The sequence below is a fragment of the Amaranthus tricolor genome, chromosome 5 (assembly GCF_026212465.1).
Source record: "Amaranthus tricolor cultivar Red isolate AtriRed21 chromosome 5, ASM2621246v1, whole genome shotgun sequence".
Lineage (NCBI taxonomy): Eukaryota > Viridiplantae > Streptophyta > Magnoliopsida > Caryophyllales > Amaranthaceae > Amaranthus > Amaranthus tricolor.
This window is the reverse complement of record NC_080051.1, coordinates 24392516-24419213: the sequence shown is the minus strand read 5'-3', so window position 1 is coordinate 24419213 and position 26698 is coordinate 24392516. Positions and strand designations below refer to the sequence as shown.

Below are 26698 nucleotides of genomic sequence, written 5' to 3'. Positions count from 1 at the left end.
TATTTTCAATTTATTTCAAAACCCATGCATAGGAATTAATATAATATAATCGAGGTGATGACTCATGTAGTGAGGTGATGAATTTAGAAATTTTGTTGTCTTATCCCAAAAACCCATTCATGGCATGGCTCTGCCTATAAATACATGCATACTCTTAGGAGTAATAAATCATCAAAAAGAAAATCATCCAAAGATCACTCAAATTTATTAAAAGTGATATAATATATGATGGAAAATACAATATTTTGTTTGTTCCAAGATTTCTTGCAAAAACACTTGTTTTTCTATCCTTTTACCATTCCTTTTATACTTTTTGTGCTACTTTTGTACAAGAGTACTATTACTATTTCAAGCAATGGAAAAAACACACCAAAATCACCACCAAAACTACCCATAATAGGGAACCTTCACCAACTAGGCAAATTACCTCATCGTTCCCTTCACTCATTATCCCAAAGATATGGGAAGCTAATGTTGCTCCATTTAGGTAGCAAACCAACCCTTATTGTATCATCTTCAAAATTTGCTCAAGAAATCTTGAAAACTAATGATATTATGTTTTCAAATAGAATAAATTCTTATATTTCTAGTAAATTTTTCTATGGTGGTAAAGATATGTCTTTTTCACCTTATGGGGATTATTGGAAACAAATTAGAAGTACATGTGTCACTCAACTTTTAAGTAATAAGAAAGTACAATCATTAAGATCAATTAGAGAAGAAGAAGTTGGTTTAATGGTTAAAAAGATTAAGAATTCTTGTAATTTAGTAGTTAATTTAAGGGAGCTTATTATGATTTTCACTAATGATGTTATTTGTCTTGCATGCTTTGGAAAAAAGTATAGTCATGAAAACAATGAAGGAGGTAAAAATTTCTATAAGCTATTGAATGATGCTATGAAGTTGCTTGGGAATTTTAGTTTGAGAGATGTGAGTCCTTGGCTTGGTTGGATTGATAAACTCAAGGGTTTGGATGATGAAATCAAAAGAGTTGCACATGGGTTGGATGAAATTCTTGATAAAGTCATAGAAGAAACTCAAAACAAAATGAGCTCTAGAGAAAACATTCATGGTGGTGATGATAAAGAGATGAACTTTGTGGAGATTTTGCTTGAATTTCATAAGAAGAACAAAGATGTATTTCAACTTGATGGTATCAAAGCCGTTATAATGGTAACTATTTACTTGCTTCCATCCACGCTACAACTCTGTCTATTTAAGATTATAACTGATAGTAACTTTTTTCACATAACGCATTATTATAATGTTACTATTATATAGGAATAGAAATATCAAAGGGATAGAGGAAGTGGTTAGAGGGATTAGAGTTTTGTTATTGATAGAATCAATATATAAATGTAAATATTTAATCTTCTTGTAAATTACATGATTGACCTTGGGTTTAGGTCAAAGCTTAAACTTTTATCAGTTTGGACTAGAAATGTCAATGAATTAAACCAAAAGCTTAAGTTGATGGTTGAAGCTCCAAAATATGTTATATACGTCAACAGTTATTTACTAAAGTTATGATTTTTCTTTATGAATAAATAAAAAAAGGAAAAATTGATATTAATAAACTAACCTTTCACCCATCCGCTGTGAATAATCCCACCTTTGTATTATTTTTTAATAATCCAACATTTGGTCTTAAAATTAGTTTGCTATCAATAACTTTTTATTTTATAATAATTCAACATTTACCTTTAATTTGCTATCAACATGCCTATTAGTATGCTGACAGCAAACTAAGGACAAAGGATGGTTTATTAAAAAATAATTCAAAATTAAAATCATTCATAGCAGATGAGTAAAAGATTGAATTATTAATATCAATTTATCCAATAAAAAAATAAATTAATTTCTATACTCATGAGCCATTTTAAAATACTTATGCAGGATATGTTTGTTGGTGGGACAGACACCACTTACACATTAATAGAATGGACCATGATCGAGCTAATTAGACATCCCAAAGTCATGAAACAATTGCAACAAGAAGTTCGAGAAACCGTAGGAGGCAACGGTAATAAAGTTATTTGTGAAGATGATCTAGAGAAACTAACGTATTTAAAAGCAGTGGTTAAGGAATCACTTAGGCTACACCCACCATTTCCTCTAATCTTCCGATGGACATCACAAAATGTCAAGGTAAATGGTTTGGATGTCGTTGCAGGAACACAAGTTATCGTGAATTCATGGGCAATTCAAAGGGATCCCAGTATTTGGGAAGAACCCAAAGAATTTCGTCCCGAGAGATTCCTAAACAATAATACATATGATTCAAAGGGTCAAAATTTTCACAATATTCCTTTTGGTGGCGGGAGAAGAATTTGTCCTGCGATATCATTCGGTGTTATTAAAGCCGAGTTAGTGATTGCGACTCTTATTTATGAGTTTGATTGGGAATTACCAAGCGGAAGTTCAATAGACATGACCGAAATCAATGGTTTAGCCGTTCAAACACGAGATCCTCCTATGCTTATTGCCACTCCCTTCGTAAGCGGTTGATATTCAATAATGATGTACTATACTCTTGTAGTACACCCAAAAACTTATCCTTAACTTTCATCAATGCTTATACATCCCAAATAACAATTTATGTTTGTAGTTTGACCATGTCGAATAAAATAATCATGGGTTTTCATGTAGAATAGAAAAAATAAAAGGGTTCTTCATTTTTGTGTAAGAGGTTGATGTGCGTGTCAAATAAATCAATAATCAAAAGTTTTGAATTGCGTATTCAATATTATCAATCAAACAATACAACTGCATGTGGCTCTTCGATCATAAAATCATTATTTATTCAAATTTATAATATAATTTCAACCGAGAGTGCTTATGACGGCTCAATGGATAAATTATTATTTATTTAAATTTATAATAAAAATGACGCATACCAAAATAATAATTAATACAAAAAGAACTGAGACACATGGACGACTATACCGCAACTCTGCAAGAGCACAAGCTATTTCAGAATAGCGCGCAAGTGCAGGCCGTATCTTAAAGGAATTATGGGCATTCTATATATGCAAATCTCAATTAACGACCAATAAAGTTAACAGCTTTTTTTTTAAAGGATTTTGGTTAATAACTAGTGCAATAATCAAGAAACTAACCAAGCAAAGCTAAATCATAAGATACAAACAACCAAACAATGATCATTAGATTCACTTACTTATAAGATCAAAGGCGTACTCAGGATTTTAGGAATGAGGTTGTAATATATATATATATATATATATATATATATATATATATATATATATATATATATATATATATATATATTTTAAAGTCCAAATTAACCTGAATTTAGTTTTGCATTACTTGATAGATCATGAGATAGAATGATGCATATAAGACACAAATAAATAAATAAAACTCCACTAACTTATTAACCTTTATCGTATCTCAAAATAAAGAAAACATTGTGACTCTAAAAACATTGTGAATTTGATTGTATTATCAACTAACCCGCAAAATTGAGAACTTAATTGTGTTATCAACTTAACATCACTATCTTCAAGTATTAAGGAATTAATAAACATACAAATACACATAAACACATACGCATTGAAAAAGCATAACCATACAATTTACATAAAAGTAGTTAATATCATAAAAGAAATCATCAATAATCTTTTTAAATTACAATTTACAAAATTAAATCAGGAAAATTTGTCAGAATAATCCCACCTATTGTCCATCTGCTGCAAATAATTTTTACTATTGATTATTTCTAAATAATCCAACTTTTGTATATTATTTGATGACAGCACCCATTTCCACATTTTAACTGGCTATTATAGGTATCTACCACCAAAGAAGAGTAGGGTAAGACCAACAAAGAAGGATAAGGGGGAAGAAGAAGTAAGCGTAACGGTTAATAGGTATCTACAGTAACTGGTTAAAATGTGAAAAAGGGTGTTATCAGCAAATAATATACAAAGGTTGGATTATTAAGAAATAATTAATAATAGAAATTATTCACAACAAAATAAACAATTTAGAATTATTCTGAACAATTTTTTCATTAAATTACATAAATTACTTGGGGTTGGCATGAGTCGTAGGAGGTGATGACCAGTGAGTGGGTTTTGAAAATTAATTATTGTGTGGATTGGAATGCAGGCGATATAATTGCGTTTTAATTGCTACAATAATCATAACAGGCTCACAACTTATACTTAATGTTCGCGTGAAGTATCAAGAAAATAATAATCATAACTAGATAAACTACTCAAAAATAATTATACTAATTATCCAATTAATCCATTATTTTTAACTATCCACTATTTCATTAACTTTTAAGTTGTTATTTGTAATTAACAAAAAAATTTTTTATATTGAGCGTCGTCCCCTACAATTTATTTATTTATTTATTTTTTTTGAAAGATCCTACAATCTACTTTTAAAGTTTATTTTGACAATTTATATTTTAGTTGGCAACCCTTGTTCATTCTTTTATTATATATATATATATATATATATATATATATATATATATATATATATATATATATATATATATATATATATATATATATATATATATATATATATATATATATATATATATATATATATATTTGATTTCCTTAAAATATTTCGGCTTCTGCCTTGTTTCTATAAGTTGTTAAAAATTTGACCAAATTATGAGTAATAGAATTATGAGTAGTAGAGTTATTGTAACAAACAAACATAAAGTAATTTTATAATAGTTGTATATTATTCCCATTATAATACTAATATTAGTTTTTCGAGAAAAAAAGATATATTCCTATATTTATCAGTTATTAGTCAAATGTTTTAGCTAGTTAGGAACCAGATGGGACGTTAGTCAGTTATTTCGGCCAACAAAACCTAACTAAAGAACAATATAGCTTCCACAAGGAGACCACTTATATCGATGCGCAACAAAAAGCATGTGTTTAGGTACTTTCTCTATCTTATTTAATTTGTAATATTTTCTATATTGGTTTGTATTATTTAATTTGCATCATTTTTATTTTTAGACTATAGTCCACCGTTTTTGTAACACTCTTGAATTTCCATCTCCTTAGACAAAACCAAAATTGTAAAGAACGGGAGGAAATTCAGGAGTTAAATAAAAAGAAAAAGAAAAGGATTTAAATAAACGTTAAAGATTAACTTAAAAGGTGAGTGAGTGGAAATTTTGGCACATCTCTACTGAAATTGAGAATATAATGTAGATCGATAAATGGAGTAATTCAACTAAACTAATCGAAGGTATCCAAGCCCTCCAAAAGGTGTCACGACGGGATGAATCATCGTCGGCTCATTAATTCACTAATTCCAACACGAATCGTGGTTCCAGCGTTAACGCGTCGGTTTAACGGATACAAAAGAATTATTCTTACGATCATACATCCAGAAAAACTACGCAACGGACTATAACTTTACAAAGAATCACATGGCCCAAAAAAAGTAATTGTACAACTCAAAACTTTACAAATAGTATAAGAGCTACAACGTCAGGCTAATCGCATAGTAATTGCTATAATCGTACTCCACTCTTTCCCCAAAGCCCAAGCAAAAGAAGCTCCTATACTTGTTATGCCAAGCTATGATCCTCTTGCTTCTCAATATAATGACCAAAGTAGAAGGTCATAAACAAACAACAATAAACATATACACGTCAGTTTTCAATGAACTTATAACAATTAGAATCATAGAACAAGGGAATAGATGACGACATAGCACAGCAATACAAATCTACTCATTTGACTAAACACTTATATTTACCCATGGTTTCTCTTCAACTACTAATCCCTCAAAGTATATTTAAAGGTAGTGAATCTTTTCTCTATTGATGGCATAGTGACACGGCCAAGGGCGTTATCGGCCACCCGGCGCCATGGCAAAGTGTGAGCTCATACCCCCTCCAGCTGACCCTCTCGGGTCCTACCTTCGGGAAAAACTAACACACTGAGATACCAATCCAGTGAAGAAGCCACCATATTTGGGTTTGCAAGGCCCGCATGGTAACACCTCGGTCAAGGGGCGATATCGGCCACCTCAGTGCCCAATGACAAAAGTATGCTCATACCCAACAGTGATCCTGTCGGATCTCACCTAGGGGACTACTAAATCAACCGGACATAATCTAGTTGAGTCACGCCAACTAATCATAATCAAAACTCAATGACTAGGGAGTCATTTCGATACCACACGCAACCATAGTACGTTCTCTACTATTTAGAAATTTGTTCTCATAATCTCCTGATGCTTTCATTCTACTTGCCTATACCACTATTATGACTATTCGATAGCATAGTTTACTTTCTGGTGTTCTATAAAATTATTCGATTGCATATTTTACTTGCCTATACCACCTACCCACTAGCTATGGCGAGTAGGATTTTTTTATACCCATAGCTACTCTCTACCCACAAAAATCATACACATACCTACCCGACCCGAATGGGGCGGATACAGTGTAAAATTTGTATAATTTTACTCGCTTGTCATCCCTAACTAGTTTTTATCACTAAATATTGGTTACTGATGTGGTTTGGTATTTTTATTTATTTTCATCAATAGTCATTGGATATTGGTAATTAAGCAGTGATAAGGTTTATTAGATGTATTTTCTTGGATAATTAGGTAATTAATTAAGAAAGTTAGTGTTTTGTCTAACCGAAAAAATAGTAATTTATTAAGTGTCCTTTAAATACAAGAAACATGTCATTTGTATCTTAAGAACTTATATAATTTTAACTATTGTTCAGGATTTAAAAATGTCTAAAACGATCCAAACCATCAACATAATTCGCCATTAACACATGATCCTCATCTACATCAAAGTTGGCCCTCATTATTATTAATTTTTTGTTTTTAAGTGCTCCCTCATCATGTGTAAACAAAATTCTTCAAAGTGATTGATTTTTGAACTTATCAAATGGGATTTGCAATTTAAGGCATATGAATAATTTTAAAGGCAATTCCAATACATACTACTCATCCAAACACGCGCACAAATAACTCTAATATCTATTAACATTTGTACAATTTATGAGTAATTCTTACCTGGTGGGCCCGTAGCTTGTACAAGTATGTGACTTGTCTATAGCATCTCTTCTTACACAATGATAAATTGTTAGTTGTGTACTTGTGTTGGAGCATTATTTATCTTATACAGGTATAATTTAATAACTAATAATTTTTGGTTTGCATTCATTTTTTTTACCGTTTCATCATGAAATGGCCTCAATTAGGTCAATCTAAACTTAAAAAAATTGCTGCTTTGTACAATTTAAATTCTATTGTTTTTCTTTTTTTTTTTCTAATGGTCTATTTGTATAGGTTCGTCTCATAGTGAGACGGTCTTATACAAAACTTGTTAATTTGCATTAATTGTGTTCTATAACTTAAAAAAATAGTCCTATGGACCAGATCAACAGGTGATATAATGATTAATGTCTATGAGTGAGGTTAACATATTTCCTAACAAAAATAATTAGGTCTTGATTGGAGTAAGCATGGTTGCCTCTTTATAGACAACAGAGGTTCATAACCTGGGTTCATTAAAAAATGTAAGAAAAACAATGTTTAATATTATTTCACGGTGAGATCGGATTTGTTCAGTGTATATTTATATTATCTTAAAATAATTATTTATAATTTTTAAGTGATTATAATTTTAAAATAATCATTTAGAATTTTAAAATAATCAATTAAATAAATAGACTAATTACGTGTACTTCTATATCATGTTGCCTTGCCACAGTCTCAAACTAGATTTGCTATTAACTGTTAGTACTTGAAGGCAATAATTAACATTTTTCCTGGTAACTCTCAAATCTCGGGTTGGACCCGGAGTAAGTCCTGTATTCTCTGAAGCTACCTGTAATTAAAAAACACATTTTTCTCACAAACTATTTAGTTTGTAGTTCATATCTTCTGCTCTCTAATCCACATTCAGTAAGAATTCAATAATTTGGTTTCCTACTTCTTTCAATAAATCAGTATTATTGTCTGCTAATCAGCATTAAATGATTGTTTAAATATGTTTCAGTAATATAATCATGGTGGTTGGTTATTTTCCAGCAAAAAGTGAAACAGGATTAATGATGAAGAACAAGAATAAACAATTATTATCAAGAATAATCCATGTTAGTGTTGTTCTTATATGGATGAATTTGAATGTATCAGCTTCTTCGGAATCTACAATTTTGGAGTATTTACCTGCATTTCCTGGAGATCTACCTTTTAAGCTTGAAACAGGGTAAGCTTTTTTATTTTATTTTTGGGTAATTCTTTTTATTTTCATGAATTTGCAACAATGCTTAGAAATAATACAAATAATGATGATGTAAGAAGTAGAAAAGATATAGTTGCTCTGTACCGTATTAATGGTAACATTACAAAATAATATAGTATTTATTTATTTATCACTTTTAATCTACAAATAACTTGATCTGCAAATAATTTTAAATCTTTAAGTTAAAATATAATCAAATGAAATTCTATTTTATTCTTCTTAATGTAAAAATTATTAATTTTTAAATTTTTAAATTTTTTGTTATATATACTTAGAGATATTAAGAATTAAATTATTGCATTGAAATGCGTAAAAATTAAATGGAGTAAGTATTTTAGAACCGATAAAGTATATAGATAAGAATAAATAAAGTGATAGAAAATAAAAGGGCTACGAATTCATGATGATTGATGAAGAACACCTGTTAATTTTTGCTTTTAAAATTATAAAAATAATGTTTTTTTTTTTTTTAATATTTGGTCAAAAACCACTTTCTAAGTTATAATATTATATTTAATTAATAAAAATTAACAGGCTAATAGTAGGTTACAGCTAAAAACATTGATATTGAACTAAAAAATAAAAAAGATTTTAGGAAAAATAGATCGGGTCGGTTGGTTGGTTGGTTTGGTTGGGTTTGACACGTCTCTCAAGAATAAGGATAGGTTTGGGTCGGATTTGCGTTGGGTCTAGCTAGATCTAAATTCAGACCTAATTTTTTATTGGACTTGAATTCTAACCCAAATCCATAGGATTTGAAAATTTTAGACTCGGACCCAGATCTGGTAGGTCTAGAGTCTGGATCAAGGTCCAAGGCAATTTTTTTTTTCTTGAAAGTTTTTTCAAAATATATTATACAATTTTCGACCATTCGTATAAAATTATTGAAACATTTTCGACTAACAAGGATCTTCTAAATTTTTATACTAATTGAGCGTGTAAATATATTAAGCTTTCCAACATTTAAGTTCATATTTATCAAGTCTTTTAATTTTTAAAGTATAGATACAATGACCACATTTCAAATTACATGAACCGACAAAGTTCAAAATTACATGAATCAAAAAAATTCAAAATTACGTGATGTTCTAAAGTGTAAAAAAAATTCCAAATCAAATAATTAAATACACATGATAGCTGATATACATTTTTTATAAAAAAATATAAATGGGTGATATATGGGTAGGATCTAGGTCTCAGATGGGTAGACCCGGACTCGGACTCGGACTCTAAGGTCATTAACCCAGATCCAACCCGAATCTATAGGGTACAAAATTAGAATCAGATCGGATCTAGAAGAATCCTAACACCCATGCCCATGCCCATGCCCATGCCCATGCCCATGCCCAGTAAGGAAGTATTGACTTTAAAGTTTTTTTAAGGCTACCATCTTATCACATGCTTGATGCTTCTATCAAGTTATCTAAAACTTATGGTTAGCGTTTATGATCTTTGTTGCATTTCTCGGCTCTAAATAATCACTAAATAAGGGGCTTGGAAATTGGAATCCTTTAGCGTTTTGGAACAGAATTATCGAGTATATGTGTTTGTGTAATGTATATATTTTTTAGTTTGTTAATTTAATTTATATAACTATAATTAGAAAATTTAGTAATTATATAATTATTTATTATTTTAAACATGATTATATATGGGAACAAAAATTTGGATGTTTGAATACACGATTTATTGTCATTTGAAAAAACTTGATGATTTAAGAATTTTTTTTTGAAAAAGTTGCTAATAAAGACAAAAGTTTAGAGTTGCTAAAAAACATCATATGTAATATTGTATGCCATTAAATTAGCTTCATTCTTTTTTCTTGTGTGTCAATAATGAATGAAAAAGTATGTTTAATTCATTATTTGTGTCAATCAACAAACCTTAATCGTTTTCATTCCTTTCATGGATTAATTATCAATAAGGAAATATGCTTCATTTCGTTTATGGTTAAATAGTAAAATAAAAAAGGAGTAGTAATAATCAATTGCCACATAGGATGTTTAGCTTCCGATAAAGTTATTAATATACATATAAGCAACACACTTGATAACTTGACATTTTTTATTTAACTTTATGTTTGTTAGTATGTATGATATGATACTTTCTCTGTTTTTCTAATAATTACACACTTGAGTAGTAACCACTATTCATCAATTAATTTTTTTATCAAATAGGATCAATATATTGATTTTAAGGCTATATCGAAGAAAAATTAATTAGAAATAATGGGTCCAACTAAAAATAATGAAACTGTATAATACAAGTCAAAAATGGATAGATTTGGATTCCAGTCGGATTTATCCCAATTTTTTCCAGTATTTTTGAGTCGAGTGATTTTAAGGTCATGGATTGAAATTTTTGAGTTTTAACCCATTAAGATATCGATCAATTTAGGATCAATTTCAAATGGAATCAAAATTTGACAGTCTAATTTTACCTAACTATATATGCTTATTTTTTTTAAAATCATGTGAACTAAGTGTAGATATATTGGAGTTTGGGAAGAGGAAGTGCAACTCTTTTACTACTTCATAGAGTCGGAGCAAAATCCAAAAGCAGATCCACTTATGCTTTATGTTTCTGGAGGACCTGGTTGCTCTTCATTCACTGATCTTGTTTTTGCTCATGTTGGTAATTTACTTTCTTCATCATAATTTCTTATCATCGTTATTCATTGCTATGTTGGTTTATTCCCTTTTGGAATTTACACGTTACAACAAGAGATGATCCTGGGTCCCAGACTTCATTTAAGATCAGGGTCTAATTTTTTGAGACTTTGCGAATCCGAATCCAGTTTCAAGTTCAAAAAAATAAATGGGTCTGGATTTGAGTCTGGGTCTTGGGTTTTCCGATTTATACCCGATCTAGACCCGTCTCTTACCTACCAAACCCGCTCTAAATCTAACATATTATACAATTCAAATTCAATTATAAGTTCATTATAAATCTATTTTTATATTAATTTGGACTCAATTTAATTTTATATACAACCAAAAAATCTATTTTAGTACTAATAAAAACTTTAAAATGTAAAAGAAAAAATTAATATGAATAATTCAACCAACTCGAATCATTTAAGACCCCATACCTGTCAAATCCAGTAAATTTGGATTCGAGTCTAAAATTTTCAAAGACCTGATCGAGGCGTCAATTATAAATGTTTTTAATACATTCACATATATTAATAGAGTATTTTGTTAAAAAAAACTATTATTATTGAACTACTTATAGACAAATGATTTAGTTATATTCAACTTCATCAACATTAAAACTAGTTAATAAAAGTATGAAATTGTGAATTTGTTTCCTAGGGCAGTATTAGCTTAATAAGATCCATATTTATGGACTTTAACACGTATGAGACCGTTTCACCATGAGATATACCTTATATATACAGAAAATAGCGAGAATGATGCAAATTTAAAATAAAATCAGAAAATAGTCTTCTTACTTAAATGTCGTCTCATTAAAAACGACCTCTCACAAGAGTAGTCATAACACTTTATACTAGAGCGTAGAGGTGTTTATTCGGGTGATTGGGTCGGTTTCAGACGGGTGTCATTCGATTCAGTTGTATTTCAGATCGGTTATTTTCGGTTGTGTGTTACGACGGGTCACACTCGGGTCGAGTCGGTTACTCACGGTTCGGTTGGAGATTGGTTATTCGAGCTATTGGGTTAGCATCGGTTCAATGTCGGTTGAAGTTCTTGTCGAGTGTCAAACAGTCTCGGGTTGTCATCGGTTACTAATTGGTTCCGTTTTTTCAGGTACAGATCGGGTTCGTTTTTTTTTTTTTTAAAAAGAATTCAGTTATGTATTACTATTACTATCGATCGAGTCAATATCATATTAAGTTGTTAGTCATTTTTAATTGATGACAAGATTCCCTTTACTTAAAGCAAAATAGTTAAAATGCAAATCAATTAGTAATCATTATTACTTTATTACTTTTACTTGTTTGACCAGAAATTAAAATTATAAATTTTTATCAATTTTTCATCTAATTCGATTAAAAGTAGTTAAATAAACATTGACCAATGATTATTAACTCTAAATATAGGAAATCATGTATTTATAAAATTTAATTTATTAAAATATCTAGCACTTTATTAGATTAACTAATAAGATGATTGAATATGAGTCTATCATACGTCTATGTTACAAATTGGTTCAGGTTTACAGCAATTCGATCTAAAATTCATTCGGGTTAAGTCGATTTTAGCTGGATCGAGTTCGGTTTCGAGCATGATTCGGGTAGGTCATTATTAGGTTCGGGTAATCTCGGTTAACGGTTATGTGTTGGTTACAGCTCGGGTTCAGCTTTCCCATTTTCGGTTGTCAACCGATTCGAGTACAACTTCGGTTCGAGTACTGTCTGTTCGACAAACCTAAAAAACGGAACATATTTTTGGGTCGGTTTACTTTCGATTTTCGTTCGGGTCACTTTTGAACAGCTATAGTAGAGCTTTTTCTTGTATAATACTCCCTCTTATTCTTTTTAGTTGTCTCATTTCCTTATTTGACAGTTTACCTTTATTGTTCCATTTCATTTTAAGACATATATATTTAGATGGTCCTCTCATTTTTTTAATATTAAAAAAACCTAAATATTGCACATTGATCTACTATTCTAGGTGGTCTTCTTATTTTTTTTAACATTAAAAATACCCAATACTTCACATATGGGTCTATTAATTATTTTAGATGGTTCCCTCATTTTCTTAATATTTATGCCTAAAGCAAATGAGACAACTAAATTGAATTAGGGGGAGTATTAAGTTTCTCAATTCATATTTTCTATTATGTAAATATAAACACAAATAAAATATATAAACCGTCCTAATATAGCTTTATAGTCGCCTAAATTAGCCGGAATGGCAGATAAGCTAATTTATTGTTTTTTGGTTGCTATGAATTAAGGTCCCCTGTACTTCAACTATACGGGAATTATTTTTAACTACACAACATTAAGTTGGGATGTTGATCTACCAAGACTTCAATTAAATCCTTTTTCATGGACCAAGGTACATTTCTATACCAACTATGCAATTTTATGCTTAAAAATTTCATTTATTAGTCATAATTTTGAAAACATGGTTCAAATGAAAGAAGATAACGAAAAAATTTGATGTACTTCAATTAGAAAAACATGATGGGTTGGTCAAAAATAGGAGTGTTTAATGGGCCGGATAAGGGGCAGCCACACTTAAGTAAATATGGGTCGGGCCGGATAAGTGCCCTTTATAATTAAAATAGGTTTAAAATGATCCGGGCTTTCAAAGCCCAGTTCGGCCCAACCCGACCCATAGTTTTGCTATTAAAGGTTCATTTTAATTTCCATTTATCAATTTATAATAAATAAATTTAAAAAATATTAATAATTAATTCCATTGACATTGTCATTTATAATATTTAAATTATACATTAATAATGCTATTTACAAAGACCCGTTTTCGGCCCTTATTGATTCTTTTTATAGTCCGCTTCATTTTAATTATAGTATAGCTTGTTTTTGGCCCGACCTATTTTCAATCCGACCCTTACAAAGCCCTTCTAAAAACGGGCTAAATAAAGGCTCAAAATAGGGGGCACAACCCATTAAACACCCATAATCAAAGCCGAAGGTAGAGCAATTGAGTCTAGTTTTTTCTGATTTGAACACTATACTTGTCCTTACTTAAATATAAATCTAACATAAAAAATGAAAACGAACATCCTAATCAAGTAGATCGAAAGTAAGTGAAACAAATGTTACATTTAATTAAAATAGAAGGGTATACTAGTTATGTTTTTTTGTTAAGGTGGCCGATTGCCGAAATATGATTGTCACTAATTATTTTACTAAGGTGAGAATCATGTGTCAGCCTTGAGAGTTTTTCCGCTCATCCTTATAATAAAGTTTATTTATCAATAACTTGTAACTATAAGAGTTTATTCCTCTTTCCCTTCCTTTTAACGGTAGAATTTTTTAGCTTATCCCTAAATTAAAAAATTATTTACAAGAAATTAGTAAATTCAAATATTTCAGGTTGCAAGCATAATATTTATAGATTTACCTGCTGGCGCCGGATTCTCCTATGCAACTAGTGAATCTTACTATCCCGGTGATACCAAATCATCAAAACAAGCACTTCAATTTTTACAAACGGTTAGTAATATTATTTATTTTATTTGAGTTTGTCTAATTTGATTTAAAAAACTCTTACAATAAATAATTAAATGAGGCAAACTCAAAAAAGAAGCTGTTAAAACAAAGCTTAATTTAAAATAACTAAAAATAACTAAGAGTCTAAGACAATACTTGGTGAATCGAGCGCGTTTTCCAACTTGGTTATCTAAATTATCATAATATTATCCCCTCGATATTAATATAATGATTTTTACTAATTAAGCTGATTAATTATAACTGAAAATTAGGTTAAATTCTTTTAGAAGGAGTAAATTATAATGACAAACAAAAAAATCAATTTGCCACAAAGTAAATTAAGTATTGGTTTTATAGCAATTAAGGCAATCATTTAAAAACTACAAAAAGAATAATAACACGGAAAAATTACAATTAGGATGAAGTTAACACGACTAATTAACTTGTGGTGTTAATTAATAAATTTATGTTATAAATATATCATTATTGAACAAAACAAAGAGAAGAGAGTCAAAACATGAACAAATAATAATCTGTTCTATGGTTTTAAGTACAGTGGTTTGTGGAGCATCCTGAATTTGCAGAGAATCCTCTTTATATAGCTGGTGCTTCTTATGCTGGAAGAGTTGTTCCAACAATAGCACTGGAGATTGTTAAAGGTAATCGTGAATAAAATTCAAAAATAGTGTTAAAAGGAACTAACACGACCTAAAGCTTAAGTTGATGGTTAAGGTTTTATAATATGTTATATGTTTTGATACGCCCCTCACACGAAAGCGCTTTCGTGCAGCACAGACCCCTCCTCATACCTAGTGCAAAATATTCCACTTGAATTTGAAAGGTGGTTGAGTTTCGAACTCATAACCTCTTGTCACGATGGCTTCTGATAATATGTCAAGAAAACAACTTTACCAAAAGCTTAAATTGATGGTTGAGACTACATGATATATTTACGTAGTATACTCTAAGAATTAGAATCTTTTATATGATTAATATATTAATTTATTGAATAATAAATTTGATGGAGGAAAATTGAAGACCATTAGCATTAAAAAACTATTAAACTAAAGTTAGTAGACAAAATATAGGGACAATAACCATTAAAAAAATATTTTAATAAAGTTAGTGAGAAACATGTAGAAATCATAAGCAATATAAAAATGTCAAAATGGAGTAAGTAGAAAATATGTGATATCATAAGCATTTTTAAAACATTAAAATGAAAATAAAAAAGTTAATTATGTCTAAAATTTGTAATATAAATAGAAATATTTTTTATGGGACAACAAATGAAGCAACTCAAAATGACAAATAGGAACAACTTTAACAAATAAAGAACTACTAATTAAAATATACTATATATTTCGTTGGTTAATACTTATTTTTATTTCAAGTTTTTCAAATTCGATTACGATAGTGAGAAGTTAGTGTCAAGGAACCAATTTAAACAAAAGTTTAAACTGATAGTTGTGACCCCAGAAACAAGGATATGTAATGATCTCTAATACGCCCTCTCACATGAGAGTCATTTGGGCTAGAAGTGTAGATATAGCACATATCCTCTTCAAACATGGTTCTGAATATTCCATTTTAAACGAAAGGTGATTGAGATTTAAACTTGTGACCTCTTGTCACGTTGGCTTTAATGCTATGTCAAGGCACCAATTCAATCAAAAGCTTCTAGTTGAGGCTCAGTTAACAGTTAGCGGGTTAAAATTTTTGTCTATTTCTTTCAACAATTCTTGATTGCTTATTTTTCTAGCTTGTATGTTTTAGGAAATGAGGAACCAGGTTCTGGGAAAAAGATGAATATTCAGGTATAGCATTACTAGCTAAGTTTTATTTCAAACGATGGTGTTAATGATATCTAAGATACTGTTATTCATGGGTATGAGTTGTTATCTTTTTTTCCTTCTTAGATTCCACTTATAGTTTTTTTATGGGCAGCATAGACTGGATATGATGATCATAAAGCAACAATTATTTATCATGTTTAGGCAGTAAAAAATAAAATTATATAAGGAGTATAATATTTGAAAAATAAAAAGACTGTTTTTGATTGATGATTAATATTCCATTTATTGATTTCAAGTACAAAATCAGTAATAAAAAATATAAAAATAAATTTGAAAAATCATTATCAAATTCTCAACGTCAACTATAGTATTTTTTAATAAAATGATAGAATTAACTTATATTCAAATCTTAACTTTTTATTTAGCAAAACATTAATAAATTTAAACAATTTTAAATTTTCAAATAAAAACGGCATTCACATGTGGTAACCTTTGCTATACTAGAGTCTAGTATATAGTATGTAGTAATACTTTCTTCGTTTCAATTTACTTGCAATATTTGCTTTCTCATGCAATCTAATGCACTAATTTAATATTTAATATCTCTTATTATGTACAATAAAAAATTATAAAAATTTGATATTAATAATCTTTGCAATGAGAGGAATCAAATAAGATCTCATTTGACTATATTTGAACCTAAAGATTAAAAACTAATCACAAATTAAGAGTGATGAATAAATAGTGTCATTTTTACCAATATTAAAGCTACTTTAGAACGGAAGTAGTACTATTTTTATTCTATTAATTTGTTTCCACTATATTGTTGACTTTAGGGGTACATTCTCGGAAATCCGTTGACTGATAAATACCTTGATAATCAAATACAAGTTGATGTTGCTCACCGTCTATCTTTATTACCCGATGAGCTTTATATGGTAATTCCTTCATTTTTGTTATAGTATATGTACAAATTCGCGCAAAATTCAGTTTTTTTTAAGCATCGAAATATATAAATATATGATATTAGAAAATAATATCAGAAAAAATACTTAATTTTGATTGTTATATGTATAAATTAACTTTGTAATTTTAAAAATTATCGATAATATATTATGCTGTAAAATATATTCTCTAATTTACTCAATTTGACTAAAAATAAATGCTACTTTAACATACTTTAATGGTAGAAATATTGGTCAAGATCAAATGTTATGTTAGCGAATAAATGAGTTTCATTTGGCAAAGTCTCCTTAATTGTGAAAATTAGAATTTTTTAAGTTTTTTAGTATATTGTATATGATTTTAGAATCTCAACCATCACCATAAGTTTTTAGTTGAGTTGATTTCTTAAATTTTCAATTGAGTTGATACTATGTCAAGAGCCTAACTCAACCAAAAAATTATAGTTTTCGTTAACTTGTTTCTTTAACATATAACTTATCTTTGATTGATTGGGAATTTTTTTCTAAACAAATTGAGAATTAATTTAATAGAAATACTAAATACCTAGCACTATTCGCAACTGTAATTTTGTATTCTGACATTTTAAAATTTGCTACCTTGTTGTCATTTAAATGAGAGTCTTTTAAGACTGATTTGAATTTTGAATACTTAATTTGTATTGATTTATCAATGAGAGAAACACCTCTATTTATACATGAAATTCGGACTAAAAATAAGGAAACAAATTATTAATCTAAACCTAAATAATAGGAAACAAAATGTTAACCTAAACCTAAATAATAGGAAACAAAATAACTTTAATATCCTAAATATTAAATAAGATCTTAACTTTTTAAAACAAAATATTCTAAAATAATATCTTCATTTTATTCTACTTCTTATTTTCCTACACTCCCTCTCAAGTTAGGTCTCGAGATCACCGAAACCTAACTTGCACAATATTTTGATCCAATTGCCTTTAACAGAAAATCTGCTAGTTGATATTTTGATTTTACTGAGGAAATTTTGATGATCTCTTCAGCGAATATGTCATAATTGACTTTCAATTTTTTGAGTTTAGATAAAAGGTCATTAAATTGATTGGGTTGGTTTAATTTTTGTTTTGGGTCAACAATTTGGATTTTGAATTTTTGGATTAATTGAGATTCAAAGATAAAATTGAGTTGAAAATGTTTAAAGGGTAGATGGGCAGAAGATATGGGTTTGTGGGTTAGTTCGTGGGTCAGTGTGTTGGGGGTTTTCAATATGGGTAGGTTTAGGTTAGACAAGGATAACAAATGGGTAGCATCCATATAAAACTCATTTTTTAGAAATATACTCTTAATTTTCATATTTGGTCTTTCTTTCTCTATTGATTTTTGAGATCCTGAGTTTGTGGTTTCGTTTTGGTTATCCTTGCTTACTTCTCCCTTTGGAGAACCTTTCTTGGGGCGTTTTTCGGGTTGGGGTTCGAGTGTTTTTTCTTCTGGTTCGTTTGTCCCTCCTTCTTTTGGAATTTGATTTTTGTCTATCTCTTTACTTCCCCTTTCACCATTGACTTGCGTATTCCCTTCATCTATATTACTCCCCCTCGCAACCTCACGCTGCATGGTGCCATTCACGGGAGGTAGCGAAATTGACCCGTACAGAGTATGAATCCAAGTCCATAATTCATGGGCAGTAGTAGTAAATGAAATAACGAGGTCGATAATGTCAGAGTTAATACATGCGAGAATCCATGACATAACCCTGCTATCATATTGTTTCCATTGTGGAGTTATGGTCGTCGGGGGAATAACTGTGATATGATAAAACATCCCTCGATCGCCAAGTTTAATTTCCATTTCTTTACACCATTTGGTGTAATTTTTTCCATTAAAGTTTTCAAATAACTTTGGTTATTTTATTTTATTTTTTTTATTTTTTTATTGATTTTTGGGTTTGTATCAATTTTTTGGTTTCTTTGTTGGAAAAGAATAATAATTTGCTCAACCCCTGCCAATAAAAACATCATGTCCTCCATTTGATTTTTTTTAATTGGTTTTTTGTTTGGATCGATTTTGGTTATCATGATCAATGATAAAATACCGATAGAGTTTTTCCATTCAGGAAAACCTTACGGCGCTGATACTATATAGAAAATCATAATGCGGAAATTAGATTGATTTGAGTTTTGAATACTTGATTTTGTATTGATTTATCAATAAGAGGAACACCTCTATTTATACATGAGATTAAGACTAAAAATAAAGAAACAAAATATTAACCTAAACCTAAATAATAGGAAACAAAATAACTTTAATATCCAAAATATTAAAAAAAGTCTTAATTTCCTAAAACATAATATTCTGAAATAATATTTTTATTTTATTTTACCTTTTCTTTTCCTACAATTATATTTCATCCGTTCCATATAAGTTGTAAGATTGGCAAAAATGACACTATTTATTCATCACTTTTAATTTGTGATTAGTTTTTAATTTATAGGTTTAAATATAGTCAAGTGAGATCTTGTTTGATTCGTCTCATTGCAAAGATTATTAATATCAAATTTTTATAATTTTTTATTATACATAATTAAAGATATTAAAAATTGAATTAATACATTAAACAGCGTGAAAAAGATAATATTACAAGTAAATTAAAACATATATACCAGCAAATTCAAAATAACTGATAAATATATTTGGCTGAGGAGGGGGGGTAGGGCTGGAGGGGTGAGTAATCCTTTGACTAATGTAGTAGTATCTTTGGATTGATAGTCGACCAAAGAAAGTTGCAAAGGAGATTATCCGAAGGATGTGGCTGATAGCCGTATTACTACACAATGTAGGAAGAATCTTGAAGATGTATCCAATGTAAGTAATTAATTAATATTTATATTCTTTAATTTAAGTTATACTTTTTGTTATATCTTATTTTCATACATGTGTTATGTTAAAAAAAAAAAAACCGAATCGTTTGATTCGACCCGCTGACCTGCCGACTCAAACCTTAAATGGCCGATTATTTTTCGAAAATGTTATAACCTACGGGTTGGATACCCGGCCCACTTTAATCGGATCAGGTCATAGGCCGTAAAATAATTTTAAACGGGTACCCATTAACCCGTAAAATAATTTCAAACCTCGCAGTGCAGTTTCCTCCACATTTAGATTTCTTTTATTCTCTCACTTGCAGTCTCCTGATCTCTACTTCATTTATTCTTAGTGTTTTTTGGATTTTGATTTTTTTATGGTGAAAGCGCAAGCCTCAAAGAGGTATAACAAAGAAAAACAAATGAAAATATAATGCAAGAATGAACACATGTGTTTATGAGGTATCTTGAATACCTCCCCCTCAAATGTAGTTTATTATAATGAATTCAACTATTACAAGTATAATAAACTCCCTTACCTTGAGAACAATCTCTCAAGATCACAAATACTAAAGCAAAGTAAGAACACTCTCAAGTTTCTAACAATGCAATAGCCCTCTCAACAATATGTGTGTTTGTGGTGAATGTTACTATGGGTGATGAATCCTATTTATAGCCAAGTATTCATCACCCTTAGTATTCCCTCATAAATCACCATAAACTCACAATTAACATCCTAATTAACTATGACAATTAACCATAGTAATAAACATCACAATAAACATTACATTAAACCGGCAAGTAATGCACCTATTCAATGACTACACAAACATTCTGACCAAAACAGAATTCAATACAGTCTTCTGATCTTCCGCTTGACCCGAGCCACTACTTCGCTCGGTCGAGCGAGCTTCCAGAGAAGCTACTGACTTGTTCTGCACACATTGCTCGACCCCCTGCTCGACCGAGCCACCCCCGCTCGACCGGTCGAGCCACTCTTTGCTCGACCGAGCGTCTGGTCGAGCTGCTCCCAGTTTGTTCCTCTTCTTGTTGCTTTGATCAAACAACTCTCATCAACCGTTCCAAACCTTAAACCACCCATATTCGACACATCTTTATTGACCCTCTCTAAAGTAGAAGATAAAGCATGCTCGATTAAATGTTTAAAGTTAACGTCATCACTAAGATTATTGGCACTTGCTTTAACATATGGCTTAGATGGATTTTAGTTACTTTCCAGTTTGATGTATTCTTCTTTCTCTGGTATTTTCCTCTTTAATTTTCTTCTAAATAAATGTTATTTGGATTTCTCTAAATTAGTTGATTTTTAATGTTTTGGTTTAGTAAATAAGATTAGTCAACCATATGTTTTACTTGGTTGTTTACACAGAGGTTTAAGATTGTAGAGGTGATTGTCATTAGTAAATTAAGTATTATGCGTACTTATCCGTATCCGGTGTTCCGACCCGAATTGTCCGATTACTCGGATAAATTAGACCGAGACACGAACTGTTAAAATAGGTACCCGACTAACCGGGTACCTGAAATACCGGGTACCCGGTAATGAACACCCCTTTGTGTTAGCATGTGTTTGGTTCCAAATAAAATACTATAACATGTCATCTCAATCTTAGTCGTTTTGGTTTAATTATTGAGCGAAAAAGAAAAATTAAACTGGATATATACTTTCCTCTAAAATTGTAACAAATCCAAATATTTTTTTTTTTCATTTTCACATTGCACTTTTCCCATTAACCAATTAAATCAAATAACATAAGAATAATTTGCGAATTATAATCTTAAATTAAAATTACAGCTTTAATATCAATTTTTTGCGAATCACAGAATTTGGGCCACTTGAACTAAAATTCCGACCATTAAGAATATTATAGACTTTGATATTTTGATGGTTGTAATTCGCACAAATTAAATATTAAGACTGTAATTTGCAAAATTCTTAAATTAAAAAAAAAAACAATAACAAAATTGCATTTCATTGGCAAACATTTTTGTCAAGCCAAACACCTCCTATAAGACACGTGCTTTTGTCAACTACTCTCGAATCCATCCGTTCCTTTTACTTGTCACAATTCCATGAAAACTATTAGGAGTTTTTTTCTTTTTTTTTCAAAATGCGAAAAAAAAAAAGCTTTTTGTCAAATTCTTAGGCCTGCCTCTTGTTTTAACCGCACGAATTTACCAAACTTTGTTGGTTTGATTATTTGTGGCGTATGCAGTTAATTGATCCAGTGGAACCCGAAGATGTCATGAAGCCTAAATGCTTCTTCACAATGCCAAATGAGATATGTCGGGTATTACATTCCTTTTCTTAATTGCTTTTATTTTAAAGCATTGATGACATATTTATCAATATAATTTGATCTTGATTAGGACGGTTTTATGGTAAGATTATCTTTTATGCGCCGTGCCAATATACACTTAGTTTATTAAAGTGATTACTCACACCTCTAAATTGATCAATAAGAGAATATGATTTTTTATATGGGTCCGTCTTATGATGAGACGGTCTCATACAAAACAAGCTTGTTAAATTAGGCCGGACTTATTGTGAATGCCAGCATATTAACGGGGGGACACAAGTACACACACTTCAGAAGCCAAGGAGATATATACCATCCCAAAACCATATGGCAATGGGAAGAAAGTCTCTAATAGCTTATAAAGCGTGCACACCATTTTCACTTTATTGATATGGGATAACTCATCCCAACACCCCCTCACATGCGAACCCCCGTCAAGTTCGCATGTGGGAGTAATCAATTAGGGTAGGAACGCCATTCTTTTCGAACCTACCATTTTTAAATTTTTGATCGAACCATCGGCTCTGATACCATGTTAAATTAGGCTGGACTTATTGTGAATGCCAGCATATTAACGGGGGGACACAAGTGCACACACTTCAGAAGCCAAGGAGATATATACCATCCCAAAACCATATAGCAATGGAAAGAAGGTCTCTAATAGCTTATAAAGCGTGCACACCATTTTCACTTTATCGATATGGGATAACTCATCCCAACAAAGCTGATTATCATTATTTTGTTTTATACGAGAAAAAGTGGTATGTAATAATGAAACTTTTACAAATAATATATTTGTTATTAATAAGTTGGGAGACTTCAAAATATTTAAGCGCACTCTACCATATATATATCACAAATATATGGGAAATTCATTTCAAATAACTAAATAAATAATAAATGGAAAACTTAAACACATTGCATTGACAATTTTTTACTAAGACGTCTTAGCAATATAAATTGTGAACTAATTTTATTTTTTTCTGGCCATGAAAAGGAACATTCAATTTCTTGTCAATGGGCTAATAACATTCAAGTCCAAGAAGCTCTTCATGTTCGTAAGGTATGCAAAATGATCACTCTTTAAATTCTCACAATTTATTTAAGCAAAAAATTATCACACTTTTTAACTCTTTAAATTTGTAAATAAATCGACTTAATTAAAAGATTAATTTGATGATTTAGACGTTTGTCATGATATATTCTACACTTTAACACACACTAGCATAAGAGCTCTTTGAGTTAAATATAAATTACGCAAATCTTTCTATAACTGGCATAAAATATTCTAACATTAATTATTATGTAATAAGAGTCTTAATTATAAAGAATGATATTTTGTGTAGGGAACAATAAGGCAGTGGAGTCGTTGCCACCACGAATTGTGGGATGTGTATGATTTTGATATTAATAGTAGTATACAATATCATAATAACCTTTCAACTCAACCTCTTCGAGCATTGATCTTCAGGTAATACTTCATATTCGTTCTTCCACTCCTTCCATTTCAATTTGGAATTTGATAAGTGTTAGAAATTTTTTAAAAATAGTTTAATTATCTTTTAATTTACTAATTTAAGTGTTTATTATAACTAGCCCTATTATTTTTAGGGAGTTAGTTAGACTAGACATTTAGTATAAATAGTCATGTATCTCATATTATTTCAAATTAATAAAACATATACATACGTTCGATTCATAAAATTTTTGTTCTAAATTAATATAAAAAATTTTAGATATTTTAAATTAAATTATAAATTAGTTATAAATCATGAGATATAATAGAATCGTGAATTTATATTATGTTTGCCAAGTTTTAAATCTATTTTCTAAAATTTGTAATATAATAAATCTAATTTAAAAGACTATATTTGTTTTTATCTGTATATTATTATCCAAGTAAATTATATTACATTTTTACAAATCATGAAATATAACAGAGTTGTGAATATAATACTCACCACCGTCACACCACCAACTGTCACAATTTCTCCATTTAGTGCTTTATTGTCAAAAGCTCGCTTCAATCAAAATTTTAACTATAATTAAAGCCGCATGTTATGTTAAATACAATATTAATTATATAGAAGCATATACTAATCGTTTTGATTGTGACAATAGTGGTGACCAAGATTTGAAGCTTCCATATGTCTCCAGCTTGAAATGGATTAAGAAGCTTGATGTCATTCCAACCCATGATTATTGGAGACCATGGTTTGTACAAGATCAAGTTGCAGGGTAATTTTATAATTCTTCTAACTCTTTAATACTATATATATATATATATATATATATATATATATATATATATATATATATATATATATAATTATCATATTTATAATCCCTTTTTATATCATGTATAGGAGGTTATGTATGATAGAGAAGATAATTAAATATATTTGTATATATAATTTATTATCTCCTCTACCAGTATAAATACTCGTTTTTATTTGCTTTTGATTTTTACCGTTTATTTTTTGCCTCGACACATTATGTCTTTTTATTAATATAGGAGCAAAATGACAAAAAATTCAAAATTCAAAATAACATTTTGTTTGTAGCATAAATTAAATAAAAAAGGTTCATAACGGCAAATTTTCAAATTTATTTTCCATTTGTACAAATATTGATAAAAGTAAATTACCATTTGTTTTAAGCAGATATGTAACAGAGTATTCAAACAACCGGTACAACTTGACATTTACAACAATCAAGGTAAAAACTAATTAACTACTTGAATTTTACTTATTTTTTGTCTGATTAAATTTGCATTAATTTAATTGTGTAAGTTTTTTTTTAAATTACCTTTAATTTGGCGAGTTTATAATACATTTCATATTACCGGCCACCGTCATTTGAAATTTGATGGTTTTGAAAAGTTTTCTTAATGTCAGGTCAAGAGATCCGTAGTTGGTGAGTATGAATACACACAATTTGTGTATTTAAAATGTACTATTTTTTTCTTTTAGAGTTTGAGCATATAAGTAAAAAAATTCATATATTTAAATTATATAGTATTTCCTCCAATTCAGTATTAATATTCCATTTTTATATTAGATCAGTTCATTATTAATGTTTCATTTTCTATTTTAATAATGATTTTTTCTCATTTTACCCTTACTAAAATAAATAAATAACCCTTTACCCCTTACTAAAGTAAGTAAATAACCCTTACTTTTGGTTTACTTTTATCTAATTACATCCATTCCTTAAATTTGTAGTGGTCCCCAATGCATTTTTTAATATCCGTGCAAAATCAATATGGGACTTTAGTGGTGAATAAGAGGGAGTACAAATTAAAAGGGACAGAGGGAATATATACTAACACGGGACATATCTAATCCTCGCCCATTTGGCTATTGGTATTAAATGGTGATAATGAAAATAATTTATAATACAATTTTTTATGGAATGTATCATGTCGTTTCCATAATAATGAAAAGTTGATTATAAAATTTTTTTTATTAATAATTTCATTAATTACTTAATACCACATCTCTAAATGGTTTTACATTAAAATGAATTTGCGGAGAAACATGACCATTAATTTGACAATGAGATTTTCAAACCAATATGTCATTGCATTGTTAAAGATATAGAATTAAATAAATGAATATGAATTGTTTGTAGGGAGCAGGACATGTTCCGGGAGAATATAAAGCTGAAGAATGTTTTGCAATGTTTACGAGGTGGATATCTTATAATCATCTCTAACCTAAATCATAATTGACATCAGCTTCATCAACTTTGTACTCTCAATTCATGAAACTTACTCGCTCTTATGAGTTTCATAATGTAATATTATCTAAATTATATATTCTAAAAACTGTTCGTTTCAAAATGAATGACTTTGATTTTATCCAAATTATTTATCCTAGTATTAGATACTTTGAATGTTATATAAATGTTAGAGTTAGACTTTTTTGTTGACATACTTGAGTTGTTGGTTAGTCAAAGAGCTTAAGAAAAGTGTTTGGTAAAGTATAACTGATCGACTTTTAATTAAAAACAAAAATGTTATTTTGGTTGACTTTTTTCATTAGCTTTTAGTTTATTCATTTATTGGTTCACTTTTTTCTCTACTAAATAGTACAGTTAACAACCAGCAACTAATTATTTTACTATCAATTGACTTATTGACATATAAACCAACAAAAATAGCATACACTTAATGACTAATAACGACCATCATAAAGAAGCATATATTGTGACTAGAATGACATTCATTTATGGCATAAATAATGACAAAACAATGCCTTCATTCAATGACTTGTGGCATGGGGCTAAAACATCATCACTTCATGGTCCCTAGTCCATTCATGACAAATCTTGTAAGTGTAT

General features: G+C 29.5%; 2 protein-coding genes across 8 annotated transcripts; both read left to right on the top strand.

Moving 5' to 3' along the window:
• Positions 1–225: 225 nt before the first annotated feature.
• On the top strand, positions 226–2508 carry LOC130813602 (cytochrome P450 736A117-like). Its single transcript, XM_057679437.1, has 2 exons — positions 226–1173; positions 1897–2508. The coding sequence occupies exons 1-2, from the start codon at positions 226–228 to the stop codon at positions 2506–2508; spliced, it is 1560 nt and encodes a 519-aa protein (XP_057535420.1).
• Positions 2509–7736: 5228 nt separating this feature from the next.
• LOC130812993 (serine carboxypeptidase-like 13) lies at positions 7737–26296 on the top strand. 7 transcript variants are annotated; one of them, XM_057678667.1, is made up of 15 exons: positions 7737–7844; positions 8179–8251; positions 10776–10921; positions 13211–13314; positions 14319–14438; positions 14992–15094; positions 16212–16252; positions 17068–17169; positions 19939–20034; positions 22271–22345; positions 23352–23417; positions 23701–23825; positions 24476–24592; positions 25018–25072; positions 25988–26293. In XM_057678667.1, the coding sequence occupies exons 3-15, from the start codon at positions 10858–10860 to the stop codon at positions 26069–26071; spliced, it is 1152 nt and encodes a 383-aa protein (XP_057534650.1). In that variant the 5' UTR covers positions 7737–7844; positions 8179–8251; positions 10776–10857; the 3' UTR covers positions 26072–26293. The 7 variants fall into 7 exon arrangements, with proteins under 7 accessions (XP_057534650.1, XP_057534647.1, XP_057534644.1 ...); XM_057678664.1 differs by having other exon boundaries at positions 7744–7844; positions 8074–8251; positions 25988–26294; XM_057678661.1 differs by having other exon boundaries at positions 7745–7947; positions 8042–8251; positions 25988–26294.
• The last annotated feature ends 402 nt before the right edge of the window (positions 26297–26698 follow it).